The 15,117-nt window shown below is 40.4% G+C and overlaps 2 protein-coding genes across 4 annotated transcripts in view; both read right to left on the bottom strand.

The window, feature by feature from the left end:
• The window catches only part of adgrd1 (adhesion G protein-coupled receptor D1), a 52,682-nt gene extending 45,839 nt beyond the window's left edge, over positions 1-6,843 (bottom strand). For 2 of the 3 annotated variants that reach the window (XM_061260527.1, XM_061260528.1), the window contains exons 1-7: positions 6,381-6,843; positions 6,242-6,278; positions 5,231-5,347; positions 4,055-4,153; positions 3,000-3,122; positions 2,573-2,749; positions 571-828 (exon numbers count right to left, since the gene is read on the bottom strand). In XM_061260527.1, coding sequence (XP_061116511.1) covers positions 571-828; positions 2,573-2,749; positions 3,000-3,122; positions 4,055-4,153; positions 5,231-5,347; positions 6,242-6,278; positions 6,381-6,434 — 865 coding nt within the window. In that variant the 5' untranslated portion in view covers positions 6,435-6,843. The remainder of the gene's footprint in view (positions 1-570; positions 829-2,572; positions 2,750-2,999; positions 3,123-4,054; positions 4,154-5,230; positions 5,348-6,241; positions 6,279-6,380) is intronic. The other variant, XM_061260529.1, reaches the window with a different exon arrangement.
• A 1,542-nt stretch (positions 6,844-8,385) lies between these two features.
• Positions 8,386-14,634, bottom strand: LOC133141023 (GTP-binding nuclear protein Ran-like). The gene is made up of 7 exons (XM_061261379.1): positions 14,534-14,634; positions 12,990-13,040; positions 12,478-12,562; positions 11,278-11,403; positions 10,398-10,585; positions 10,071-10,241; positions 8,386-9,411 (listed from the first exon to the last, which is right to left on the bottom strand). The coding sequence occupies exons 2-7, from the start codon at positions 13,020-13,022 to the stop codon at positions 9,367-9,369; spliced, it is 648 nt and encodes a 215-aa protein (XP_061117363.1). The 5' UTR covers positions 13,023-13,040; positions 14,534-14,634; the 3' UTR covers positions 8,386-9,366.
• Between the last annotated feature and the right edge of the window lie 483 nt (positions 14,635-15,117).

Here is a 15,117-nt window from a genome sequence, read left to right as displayed (position 1 = left end):
AAGTGTTATGGCAGGCCCCTCAGCCTCACAGTCGATGCACAACCTGCATACCTCCGTTGATAGATTCAGCAGACTCGAGCCCTACGGTACACTGCTGTGTTTTGGAGTGTTTGTTTCCACAGTGCCAGGATACAGGGTCCGCCAGACATCATTCAACCTCTCATCGCAAACTCATTAATGCCATAAGCTGTTAGAAACAGACCTCTGTAATCACTAACAAGCGAGTTGATGGAAAAAAAGTAGACTGTTGTTACCTGCTGTGCACCTACATGTAATTCACATGTAAACAAGAAAAGGAGGCAGTTGTTTTCAAATCTAGCAGTCATATTAGATGGATGCATTTTCTGTGAGCTTTCCCTCATTTCCTTTTTCATTTTTTTTCCCTCTTTTCCTCTCAATTTGGAATGGCCAATCATGCCCACACTGCTTATCAGAACCTACGCTGCCAATTTGGGAATTATAGAGCTAATTTTGAGTCGTATTAGCAGTATTTAAACACGGAAACATGATAGTTTCAAATGATAAACTTTCATATTTCAGAAGGGGAGTTTCCCCTCCATGGCCCCTTACCTGTCGCAGCCTTGTAGTACAGCCAGATTTCATCTGGAGAAAGGGCCCTCTCCCAGATGACAAATTCATCAAAGGCTCCAGTCGCGTAGTGCTTGTAGGACTCCTTGTTGTCGGTTCCGATGACTAGGTTCGGATGAGAGTCTCCATAATTTTTGGAGCCATTTCCCTCTCGGTCGCAGACGCTGAAGGTCCCATTAGTATAGACATTCAGGCCATCCTTCCGGGTCCAGGTGAATAGGACATGGGTCCAGTATGGCCCTATGATACATGACACAGCCCAAAGTTTGTCTGATTGATCTTAATATTACATTAGTATAAATGTACAGTTTGGGTGGTGATTTACTTCAATTCACTGCATGCAGAGTGGGCTCTGTATGTTGTGAGTGAATTTGAATTACTGAAACTGACAGTTGCTCAGTATGAAAAGGGGGTGAGCACTGAGAAAAACTGACAGAGGAAACTCAAGTTGGAAGTTCATCCAACACCACTGCTGTTCTGGGACTTTTTGTGTTCCCCACAGAACTTATTTTTAGAACCTCTTGAGAACAGGCAGGTCATTACTTTCACTTTGACTTTCCTGCCATTCCCATTTTTCCTTACCACTTTTAACCTATTCTCCTTATCCACCTATCCTGGCTCCCTCCACCTTACAACATGGGACTAGTGCATGTCCCTGGTTATTTTGCAGGCCAGTGAAAGACTCCCAGGTTGTGTCCTGTGTCTGGGCACTTACGTCAGCAGGGACCCAATCTTCCCTGCGGCTACTTCCTGCCCCAGCATTCCCCCTCCTGGAGCTCAATGCAGTCACACACCGGCCATCTGGGCCGACCACGCCCAAATACAAACCATATGTCCCACCATCACCACTCATCATTCTGACTGCAACTCGTGTAAATGTACATATATGTAGCCTGCTTGTAGGTTACATAAGGCCAGACTGCTCAAAAACAAAGTCTCGTAGTATTTTCATTAGAGTTTAGCGAGGAAAGGGCAAATGAAACATGCAATTCTCCACTTCGATACTGAAATACCAGAGTACAACAGCCTCAAGGTCTGTTATCATCTGTTTATAAATCAAAGTCAATATAAATATTGATTTATTAGTTACAGCTTCCAGCCCAGCCTTTGATATTGGGGGATGGGGGTGTAGAGGAAATTGCGGTTTTGTATGTCAGCTCAATGTTACTTTGTCTGCTTCACCCACAGTCACATTTGTCCGTGTAAAGATGATTGATTTGGAAATACATTTTGACTTCTCTGTGCAACCCTTTTACAATAGCAATCACAACAATAATACTAATACTATTACTAATAATAATTACATGTTTAGAAAGTTCACTTAACACACCATAAGACAGTGCAGTCACAAATCAGAAAACACACAGCTCAACAATATGCAATGCTCGATAACAGAGGAATCACGAAAGAAGTCTGTCATCAGGATGGCAGGCAAAGTATAAGAAGATAACCAAACACTTATATTACAATCATGCCATCCATAATTTGGAAAGAGACAGCTAAATGGCACTGTAATAAATGTCTCACTTGGTGCCCTTTCCTTAAGATATGCAATAAAGTCCATGTTTCTCGGTGGCTTGAGCTAGAAATATGGACATCGAGCAATAACTTCAAGCTCTATGCAGTATCTTTCTGCAAGGTCTTGTTTTCATGACTGTAACCAGGGGCAAAAGAACATGTTTAACATATTTTCAATATGTTATTTAAGCTCTAGGTAAGTTAAGTTGTTAAGTTGTTTTTTTTCTTGCATTTTATATTTATATTATTAAATAATGACCTATCATTATGTTTCCATGTTGGACATCTGTGTGTATGAAACGTGTTAACACTCAGTGAGTCGAACTTAACTTAAATAAACAACTGACAATGCAGACTGTTCGGAACATTATTTAAGCCCATGCTCCAAGAGACCAGAGCTGATGCAAAGCACATTTTCTATTTGGCAGAAAGACTACATGTATTTGAAAACCCGAGAAAGGGGTACCTGGAATCTCGATTGTTGCTCTCCATCTCTTAGAGTCTCCCCTTGTGTAGAACTCCACATATCCCCCATGAGTGTTTGTGTAGACAGAGAACCCATTGGAAATGACTTTTCCCCCTGAAGAGACGGCAAAGCGGGATCCTGCTTCTTGGTTCTTCCAAAAAAAGGAAAATGTGATTCCTGCATAGGAGTAAGAAAAGAGTAAGAAAACACATTTACAATGACAAACTACAAATTTGTAATTGTAAATTATTAACAATTACTAATCTAAAATTGCGGAGTAGAGATTCAAATCAAGAAAAATGTGTCTTTATCCCAAGACTTATTGAACTCACTGTATACATACGTATGTATGTAAATACATACAGTTTAGTTTGTGCCTGCATCAAAACAAATGTATACACACTTCCAAGATGCCAACAGGACTCACCTTCAGAGCCACATAAGGCTGGGTCACTGATGCATGAATTCTTGTAGTTCCCAAAGTGCAAAAAGGTGGCCCCATTATCTCCATTCAGATATATCGCCTTGTTAACCATTCCTTCTACAATGTCTAAAGGTGGGGATAAATGACATTATTTTGTCTGAAGATTTCAATTAATTTCTTATTTAGGCAATAAAAAGGTAATCACATCCATGTGTCTATAACAAAAATGGTTCAATAACAAATGAAGTAGAAAAAAAAAAAGTACTACAATCACAAATATTGTGCATGTGTTCAACTCTGCATTGACTGGCTCTTTAACTCTTAATTAGTCAACTGCCTAAACGATACACTTGAGAAGACACATAATGTTCACATGTACAGCATGTGAAACTTTAGCTGAACATTTTGAGAATGTTATTGAACTGGGTCTCAAATGGTCATCTTGGAATCATCATAAGCACTTTCAATGAGAAGCAACCAACAGATCCTATAAAGGCTCCTTTAGAATATCAGTCGCAACCACCTACAGTTGTAGGTGGGGTTGTGCTACTTAAATGTGTCTGCCTGTGGTTTTTCACAAAAGCAACACTTTTGTAAAGGTTAAGCTCAGTGGTTAACCAATTTTTCCTCCTCCACTCATGTGTACAAATCTTGACACAATAGAATTTCTGCTGGTATTAAGAGTCTTAATTATACTGTACTCCAGGCATATTTTCAAACCTCAGTGTTGGCTAGTGCATCATTAGAGTTGCGGTCTTGGCTAGTTCCCTGGCATGGAATACGACTGGATGAAACTCCACACTTAAGAAGGGGCAGAGTAACTCAGGGGGAGTGAAATTCAACATCTTTGGGTGGCAGCGCATAGCTACAGTGACACATTAGTGTTGACGGGCTGGGCTGTGATGGCAGGGAAAACAACCCTGGCTGCTGAGCAGGGGACAGCAAAGGTTTGAAAATACCCCACGGAGGACAGATGTATAGGTTTTGACACAAGATGAGACAGAATGAGGTCACTTTGGAAGTGTAATCCAATTTCAAGTTACAAGGATGGTCCTCACCTACTGTTGCAGAAATGTTAGTGTAGGCAGAATCATTGGCATACACAGAAGAAGTGTTATGGGAGGAAGGGAGCACAGTGTGGTTGAGGATTCTGAGAGCTGGATGGGACATGGAAAACAAACACAGACAAACAGGGTGAAACAGGTGATTCACACAAACACAAACGCAGCACTGGTGATGGGAGACAAAAGGCCGGACAAAACAGGCAGAAAAGATGCAAATGCAAAGGGAAACCAAAGTATGTGACCCATACACAGTGCTCAACACAATTTTGCCCTTCCGTGAAGGGAAATCACATTGAAGGGGAATAAATCTTTTTTTTCTCACCAAGTAGACATTTCTGGTCTTATACAAGCAAATAAAAAATATTTTTTCACATAGGATACGTTATCTCCTTGGCTTAATAAAAATGATGCCATACAGTTAATGTCTAACCTACTCACACTGCTAACACAATGACAAAGTGTGAATCTGGATGTTGTTTGTTGCAGCAAATATTCACTCACACAATATTAAATGCAAGAGCAGGGAATAAAGCAGAGCACCAAAAAGAAGATGCAATTTGAACAGGACTGACAAGCAGTCACCGTAAATGCCCCAGAAGGTTCTTTATTCAATAATATCTTGATCTCTGTTTATCAACAACACATGGAAAAAAATATGTCAATTTCTGTTAAATAATCTCCAAAGATCTGCATCTACAATATCAACAGATTTTAAATTGTTACTCACAGAAAATCTGTGTTTGACACAACTGAAGCAAATATAGCATAAATGGCATTGGCACTGCATGCTTTCCAGACACAGGATGACACTTATATATACATCTATAAATTCTTACTTATTCTTAATACCTATGGTCAAAGTATAAAGATACAATTTAAATTATACAATATTTACTGTACTTATCTGCTGATGTACACCAGGCCCATAAAGTAGAACAGTATTCAAGCTAGCCTACGTTATCTAGCCTTTCAGAATATAAACGGTAACTACAATATTGTCATTTTTAAACGTCAATTCACGGCGCATTCAATTTTGAACACTGCATATGTACACTGGAGAATAGGAATTGAATGGCAACTGGTGGTGTGAAGTTAGAACTAATAGGACAGGACAGGCAGACAGAAAGATGGCAATGAGTTATATTGTGAAGCATACACCTGTGCACATACTTATATTACTTCCATTAACATAACCTGTTCTGTTTCCAATCTGGTCCGAAAGTCCGTGAATCCCATCCACAGCATCCAGAGGCCAGTAGTGCGAGGCCGTGGCCAGCAACTGCAGGCCTGTGGACAAAGCTCGTAAATGACAAAAAAGCGAGTCTGTTCTTCACATCGCATTTCACTAGGACTTCGGGAAAATAAATAAAGTATCAATGGCTCATTTCTTCCGTATTATTCCATCACTGCAATTAAAAGATTTGACTGAAAATAAAGCACGACGAAGTAGCCTGTCTAAAATCAACGGACTCTTCCTTGATGCTATAGTCTATTCATAAAATCAGGACTGTAAATATAAACGTTTTAGTCACTCACAGTGTAGATAAAATATAGCATATCATACCTAAATTTGAAAAATACATTAAGATATTTTAGAATTTAGCAGTGAAATGATTTTTTCTTTATTTAATAGCCTACAACTTCACCTGGTCCAATATGATAAAAGTGGCAGCATAATATGAGTATTCTGGCTATCTGAATATGACATTGTTTTAGGCCACCATTTGGAAATGCATGCTTTAAATTCGCCTGCCATTATAAATCTAGGCTAAGAAATTAACGAACACCTAATTCAATATTTGTATCTTCATTAAAGTGAACAGCTCGAAAAAGATAGCCTAAACTGTCATTGGCTGATCTAGTCATTTCCGACTACAACTGACGGTTATTTAACTGCAATAAAATGTTCAATAAAATGAAAGTATATAAATATTTTAAAGGCTAAAAATATGTACTCTTATGAAAATGGGTTCTGAAATGGCTCTTCTGCATGATTCCATAGGTGAACCCTTTTTGGTTCTTTATGGAACCCTCTGCCATAGATGTGAAAACTCCCAGACACATAACCATTTTGCCTGACAAAGAACCCTTTAACTAGGCTGGGTTATTGTATGGAATCACAGGGTTCTATTGGAACTGTTTTTTAGAGTGTATAAAAGAGGATCCTAAGGATTGCGTTACCTGGATGCTCAGACGGTAGAACAGCTTGATCATTAACCTAAGCAGAAAAAGACAACCCACATTTAAAAATCGAACCATTTCACCACCATGTCTAGGCCGAATTGGTTTTGAAAATCTAAAAATCGTAATATGCTATTACCTGAATGAAAGTTACAAATGTGGTGAGTGACAGCAGTCTGCAAAATTGTTCCATAGCTTGCAAATACAATTGTGACTGTGTTTAACTTGGTTTGAATTAAATCCTTTGTCCACAATAACTCCAAAAACGATTGACCATTTTTTTTTCACCTCGAAAATAAGGCACAGGAGTCGGAAACAAAAATCTGCAAGCTAAATTCCAGAATCAATATACTTAAAATTTAGAACAACCAAAAAGTTACCGCTTGCGTCAAAAATGTCTGGAGGTCTATTCTCAAACTCAACAGTATAAAAACGCTGTCAAGCAAAATATTGAAACTATGAAATTATCTTTTGCAGCAAATTCAGGGATCCTTTGTTAGATTTTTTCCCAAAAAAACTTGTAATCCACCGCCCGAAAAGCGAATTCTGGATCCAGTCTGAAAATGAGCTGCAAACCCCGGATTCGCTGCGCTTGTTGCTCAATGCGCTCTCAACAGGTCTTTGGTTAAAGAACTCGCGCAACTCACTAGCCGAGTCCAGTGCGCTGTCGAATTGGGTGTGCGAATTCAAATTGTGATGTCATGTGCTCTGAGGAATGGGAAATATCTCAGGAACTAGCTTTCGCCACAAACCTGTGCGCTTCATCCATCCTCTTCAAAATAATAATAGGCCTAGCCCACGTAAAGTAACGGTAATGTTCAGATTTTTTTTTTTTTTGCGTCTGACAAGAAGAGAAGGGATAAACTTGTTTTAAGCGCAAGTAAAACTGACAAAAGTTGACAAATTTGGATTCCACACAATTCGAGATTATAAAAGAAAGTAGTCTGTAAACTAGACTGTATTAGGCAAGCCTGTAATGTACCTAATGCCTATAATGTAAATTGGTCAAATTTGGTAGTTGTTAAATAACAGAGTCTATTTCAAGACAATCACTAGTCCATTTCAAGCGCAACTTCGAAAGATGTTAATGTTTGTGCAGGCTACAAATGAATGATGGATGAGCATTTTTAACTGCAATGTAATTACAACTATCTCCACCTAGATCTGTAAAATATAGCCTATACCTACACCATAAAAAGATTATTTCATACAGCATTACCCGAACGTTAAGCCATAGGCTACAAAATGTATACATGGCGAATGGTCTTTAGTAAACTCCAGGTGGACTTCTATGCCATTTATTGTAAATAGTAGATATAGATGACAAATACGTTTCCTTTGTTAGTAGCATGTTGGCTTGTAACACAGGCCTGTCTAAATGATCTTAGCCTACGCCTACTGGACAGAAGACGCTTCACGACCAGAACACGCTAGGCTACTATAGACTGAACCAGAAGAACCAATCGTTTTGAAAATCAGGCTTTGAAACTGCATTTCTTTTTGCTATTATTGCCAACTGGGCTACTACTGTCGACGTCTAGAATTATTGATATTGCTGCACTTGTCTAGCCTGTTACAGCAATTTGCAGAGGCTTCTGAGCAGAACGGTACGCATACTACTTTAAACATACAATCAGTTTGTACATGGGATGATTTGGCTCCTGTTAAAAGGGTCTACCTTTTTCACCAACAGCGATTGCTGCCATGCAAAGGACCAACCAGCTGGGGGGTTAGGGGGGTCTTGCTCAGACACTTCGACACAGCCCGGACGTGGGATCAACCCGGTAACCCTCAGACTGCTCTCACCGCCTGAGCCAATGTCGTCCCATTTGCGTGTATAACGAAAATATCCTTCATCGCACATAACCAAATCGTAAATACCCACTAAACCCGAAATATCAGAAACACCAATTATCCAGACTAGGGAGGATTTACCTGTAAAGCCGTCTAACAGCGCCATCGCGTGGTGTACATACTAAACGGCAATGTGGCGTACATTCCAGGAATATTGAACCGCTAGACACAACACAATTGATAAAAAAACACAGCAATTTCCTTTTTCGACTGTACAGAAAAGTACATTTGAAAGAGGACTGAGGACCGACAGGGATCATATCTGCATAGAAATAACAGGCACTGAAAGGTTGCACGTAATGACATTTTATTTCTGGAGTCGGCAAATGAGAACCCAAAACTTCAATTGCACGCCACAATTAATTAGTCTAGACCTGTGATTTCCAGGGTACAAAACAGGGCACTAAGCTCATTTCATTAAGATGACAAAATGAAGATACATCTAATGCACACTTGGAAATGTCATTTCAGGGTGGAAAGGGCATGGTGGAAATTTACTTTGTCAATCACATGCTGAACAGTAGCCAATAAATCAAGTGACAGGCAAAAAATAAAATTTTATTACTGAAAATGTTCAATGTCAACTGCATATTGTGCAGTACAGCAGTAACAGTTTGTTTTTGTGGTTGCAACCTTTCAAGTTACCTTTTAAAGTTGCACAAAAATATTCTTCAGAAGCATGCCCTGGGAGATTTTGGAAAGTTTAACATTTTTCCAAAACTGCATTAATGCATGTTTTCCAGGACACACAGGAACCCCAAAATGCCACCTTGACCATCTCTTCAGAGATGCGATACCAATTCTGAGGTAATTACGGTCAGCACATACACATGCTGAAACTAACCCATTCAAATTGTTCATAGGTTTTACATTTACCCTACTGCAATTTGAACATTCAGATTAAAAATCCTGATCCAATGGTTTGTGCTTTCAAAACAAATAACTTTATTATGACAAGTAAAACATGGGAATGAAGTGCCACACCATTAGATAAATTATGGAAATTAGGAAATCTAAAACAAAAACCAGAACTGCAGTCAGGGGAAAAAAAAAAGAAAAAAAAAAAGCCAAGTAATGCAGGTCCAAAAGAAGAAATCTCTCATTCTCCAGTAAAGCACATATAAATGTTCTGTTGAATTACTACAGGACAGGACTGGCCTTGTCCCATACCTCTCTCCAATTCCCTCCCTATAACTGCTATGCCCACCCCAACCCCCCACTGCGCACAGTAGCCTATAAAACTAGACTGCCAGCGTCAGGCGACAGCAAATTCACAGGTCATCTTCATCATCTGGCAGGGCAGTATGCTGGGCCACCTGCAGGAGAGGCAAAGTGGTTAGTTGCACAATCCCATTCAGTGCAGGGATAAAAAGGAAAATCTTTTAAGTACCAAGAGTGAAGAGCTTTCCCATTACAATTTTACACTGCTTTCAAGACCAAATCCTGTTTGGCTTTTCAATGGCAAGCCATCTGCATGATCAATTACATCGTTACTCAGCATAAACAAATCAGATCAAATCAACTAGCAGATCTTATGGCTATCCAGACCACAATTCCATAGACTTCCCAACAGGGGGAATATCAGCATGCTCCAATTTGAAAAACATTAAGCCTTCCTGAGATGCAAGCCCACTGCAAACACAAAACATTGCAACATCCGTTTACTGCTCCACAAACGGCAGCATTAGACAGCTAGGTCAAGTCCCACTAGATTTAGCCTTATTAAAAAAATGAATACTCACCTTGCTCAAAGGCACTGTACATGTGCTCAACGAGCAAACAGAACCCACAACTACCACAGGCTTGTTTTATCATGCTTTTTCCACAAGACGCTCAATCATAACACGTTACATTCCCCTTAAACTGGATGCAAGCAAATTTATGAAATTCCTTGGGGGGGGGGGGGGGGGGGGGGGTAGCTCAAGTCAAACCACCTGCGCAGTTTCATAATGGTTACATAATCTTTCGGTCGTACCTCTAGTTCACTCTCATACTGTCTGGCCATCAGGGGGTCCATCACAACCTCCGGGGGAGCCAGAGCAGGCATGGCCACAAACTCCAGGTTTGGGTCACCGATCAACTTCCGGGCTAGCCAGAGGAAGGGCTTCTCAAAGTTGTAGTTACTTTTTGCAGAGATGTCGTAATACTGAAAATAGACAAACGGCAGATTAAGAGCTCTGCGGAAACTCATCTGTACAAGAAAAACATCACATAAGACATGGACATTTCAGGAGCAAAAGCTCCTGGTCAGTGAAAGCACTGATCTAGAAAGCATCAACAATGCTGGAGCAGTTTGCAGTACCTGCAGGTTCTTCTTTCTGTGGAAAACGATGGCCTTGGCTTTGACTTTGCGGTCTTTGATGTCGACTTTGTTTCCACACAAAACGATGGGGATGTTCTCACAGACCCGGACTAGATCTCTGTGCCAGTTGGGAACATTCTTGTAGGTTACCCTCGACGTCACATCAAACATAATGATGGCACACTGTGCTGGAAGTACAAAACTGGATGTTAGACAATCAAACCAGACATTACAGAACTAATCAAAATAAATCAATCCAATCACCAAATTCCCATTCATGATAGTTAAATTTACTACATGGAAGCACAAGTAGCATGAAGACTACAAGACCACCACTTAAGTGCATGTTCCTTGTGCTACTTCTCATACACTATGAACAGAGCTTACGTCGTGCAAATTTGTAACCATCTACTGCACAGGTGTGAAATGAGCATTTTCACCCCAAACCACCAATTCTCATTGTGCTTCAGTCTTTGGAGCTAGGTCACCAACAAACTAAAAAGAAGGCTGCAGAACCTCGTACATTGGGTCTCACCAAACCTCAGTAACGGCAGCTAATCATCCATTCATTTTACCATGTGGAAATGAGCTGCCAGGCTAGCTAGGTGCCCATTGTAACTTCTAGGAGGCCAAAACTAGCTGGCATTGCGTGTGCCTGCATTAGTGTTTAGTCCTCTGGTGGTGATCACATGTTCCGGTTGTGCTTTTTGATTTCCATGGGGGAACTTTATAAGCACAAGGTTAGTTTCCCCACAAGGACCAGCTGGGCTCTTGAATGAGGGAATAAAAGGTGTTTGTTGACCCATGCAAAGCTTCAAGATGCCCATCAACTTGGACAAGGGCACCTGCAAAATACAAAGGACTCAATTCCTGTCCTTACCTTGAATGTAATAGCCATCACGCAGACCTCCAAACTTCTCTTGTCCAGCTGTGTCCCACACATTGTATTTTATAGCTCCTCTGTTGGTGTGAAACATTAGAGGATGCACTTCAACACCCAGAGTGGCTGCAAAACAAAAAGCTCAGACATTACATTCACTTCACAGGCACTCACATTCACAGCAACTACACCCAGTATACACAAGTAGAGATTACATACTGGTGCTACAATTCTCTAAAGGCTTAAACTGCCTAACTGCATAATAAAGCTCAATCATTAATGGATATAGATGGTCTTTCACAGCTCCATTTAAGCTGTTCCAGCCTCAGAAACATCAAAAAAGCAGGACTGAATTCCTGTGCCACAGAATTAATCAGGAAAAACCTGCTTTAATCCGATTGACGGCACAAAAACCCAAGTGAAAAAGAAAATTACAAGTTCAGAACAAAGTGGGGACATCATCTAAGAGCAGACCTAGAACCAATCTTCCATTTAGCCAGCATAGAAACAGATCACCAACTGCATGAGATGAGGCAAGCAACATTAACTTGAGACTGCACCATTACACTAGCCATTTAAAGTATATTCACTAGTTACGAATTCCATAGAAGTTATTGTATACCATGACATTTGTTAAATCACGCTGTTGAAATAAAATATTTTGGGAATAAATCTGAAAAAGTTGAACATTCACATTTTTAAATTGAATCGCGTAGATGGAATTAAATTCGATACAGGAGGTAAAGATCTCGCTATGCAGCATTGTCAGAGCGTGTCAAAGCCTCGACTTCAGTTAATCCATACACTGAAAATGCGTACCAAACTAGTATGGAAAATGCAAAAGTTGACAGGTCTGCATAAACGCCTTCAATACTAATGACACTTATTGAGAAGGACCCTTGCAACAAGACTTATTCTTAAAGGGAGAGTTTACCCTATTTGCAGTATGAACTTTATTCAGACCGGCAGAAAGTTGTTAGCAGAACAGAAAACTGTCATGCCAGGGGATCAAACTGGATTGCATTCTCACCACCAACGTCAAGTACAGGCAGAGTATGAAGCATCTTCCTCCAACTCAGGTGGGTGTGAGCCCAACTTAGAGCAGTGCGATATGAAGCGGAAGCAGTTTACATCATGGGCTTTGTCAGAAGATGAACGAGCTCGAGCATCAACTGAAGTCACCAGTTAAGACCAACTTACCCACATATTTCTTTTCGAACTCTCCTGTCAAATGTCGCTTCACAAAGGTTGTTTTCCCAGTGCCACCATCTCCAACCAGGACCAACTGAAAGGAAATGGGACCGAAAAAACAGGCTTAGATGTTTGACCACCAAACCCAGGGCAAAGGATTAACAAAACTAACAAATATAAAAAGGGGTAAAACCTCTAAATTCAAAAAGGTAGAAGATATGCAGGCGTAAATAAGTTACTTAACAGAAAATGGTCACACCATTTACATGAGGGTTCTGACTCAGCTCCCAACATTTTTTGCAAACTGGCAAGGATGCAGTGTCCCGCAACTGCCAGAATGAAAACACTTTCAGAGTCACTGTCTTTACTTTGCATTATGAGAACCAAATACAACCCAAAATGGCTACGAATTGCTACATTCAGGAACAAATGAATTCAGCACCCATCACAGAACATGCAAATCAGACTATACAAGTGTTCCCCATCAGTTGATAATTTGCATTAAAAAAAAAGCTTATTACTTTAAACTGGGCTTGAGCTTCTTGGGTTGCCATGACTGATTTAACGTTAACCTGAAAGGGAGAAAAAAAAAAAAAGCAAGTGTTAGCAAACTTCATTACATTGTAGAAACGATGAGACATTACCTTTTCTGTAAAACCACAAGGGGGTCACAGGCAGATCTACATTCATTAGAATCCATGAAGCAGACCGCTTTCTGGCGTCATCTGCATTCAGGGTTAGAAAGGTCATGTCTAGATGGGATACTGGAGATTTCAGCAAGTGTCGCATCCATTGGGTTTGGACCGATGGAGCGCTAGCCAAACCAGATGGGGGAACTAGCAACACTAGGTAGGTAGTTAGTTCTCATCTTGATAGTTTACGCATTTTGTATTGTCCTACCTCTGCCCAAATAATTCGTTTGTCCAACAAATGACGTCAAACTTTCCTCGATTTATCGTTAAATTATATCGTGGCGAATCTATCGAATTCCGGAAATCTCCGGTCCCCCATCTAGACACGACCGGTTAGAACAGGGCGAGGCAATGGGACGGTGGAGCCACGTGTTAGAAACCAGAAATGATTTAGACTAGACAGCTAGTAGAACAGGATTAAAACGGCAACATTACCTAACCAACATACAATTGAACTTACCATGGTCGATCAATCGTTAGCTTTAACATTAGCCAGTTAGCTATACCAACTGATGTCCATCTAGCTAACAGTAGTAAACGCTAGCCAGTAAACTATTGTCTAACGCTAATGTTACTGGTGCAAATCTAAATTAGACTAGCGTTAGAACAAGGAATGAGAGATTAGCTCTTCAATATTGGATAAACCCAGCCAGGTGGTTGGTTTGCAAAAAAATGGAAAAACTTAACTTTGGTATCTAGCTATAATAATGACAATTTGGAAACATGGCCTATTCATAATGACCGCCAGCACCATCGCTTATTAGCCATCTAGCTAACGTTAGTCATATCTACTGGGCCCTTTCAGCGGCTACCTTGGACCTCCACTCCCAAATAGCTAACGTTACCGATTAAGCAAGCTATGCATCAGCGGATTTTTTAGTAACAAGTTACATCACCAACTTTGAAAGACAAACGTGGCTCTTCATATTGGTTTAACTTCAGCGCAAATAGGAAATAGACTTCAAGCGAACTGATCAGAAACAGCGTCACTCCCCCCTTGGAAATGCAATATGCTAACTACGAAGTCGGCAATATTGTATATGTTATTGGCAATACAACAAACACAAATGACTATATTGATACCTGAATGTACGACTAATAACATTTGTACAATAGTGATGAGTGAAAACTCGGTTTAGTTGCGGTCTCATTGTCACATTAAAAGCCCGCCAAGTGGTTAGCTAGCTAGCCACAATAGCGACCATTCGCATAAAAAGTATAGACTTAACTACACGTAAAGTTCGATGCACACCGAGAAAAGCGTAAACACAAGTTTACCGATGTCCAGATATACATGCACACACGTAATAAATAATAGCTTTGCGGATGTCTTTGATTGTTGATGGATTCTATCTTTTAGTGTCTTAGCTTACCTTCTCTTGCAGCACCAAGCCTTTCAGGGAATGTTCTGAAGAAAATGGCTGATTCGCTTTTGAAGCAACAGCGCACACCCTCGTCACGTGCTTATTTTCTCCATGGCAACTCGCGGCAAGATTTGGCCATGTTAGCCAGGGAACCAGGGATTGACATTCCCCCTGAAGCTCGCAAACTCCAGTGGTTACCAAGGGTATTGCAGTTTACTCAGCTTCTGGTGCAAATTCCCTATTGAAGTCCCTTAAAAAATGATGAAATTACCCTGGCAGAATTCTACTATTTTGGACAGTACTTTTAAATTCTCGAATGTTTTCACACTGAACGTATTACTATCCAGGGACCGCAAAGAAGGAATGCACACAATTGTTTTCCATTCCTATTCATCCTTTCACGTTTAGGTATCGAGTGCGCATGCTCTAGTGCCAATAAAACCTATAGTCAAACATGGCAGCCTCCATAAACTGGCCTCATGCGCTATTGGGCAGCTTTCATATGAATACAGATCGTACCGGTAAGCAGAAACTGTCTCTGATGTAAGCGCTTGCCGAAGTTGCTGAAACCAATATGGCGTCCAGTGCCCTGC

This window comes from Conger conger, chromosome 11, assembly GCF_963514075.1.
Source record: "Conger conger chromosome 11, fConCon1.1, whole genome shotgun sequence".
In the NCBI taxonomy this organism is placed as follows: domain Eukaryota; kingdom Metazoa; phylum Chordata; class Actinopteri; order Anguilliformes; family Congridae; genus Conger; species Conger conger.
Note: the sequence above shows the minus strand (reverse complement) of the source record. Positions and strands in the feature narration are given on the sequence as shown.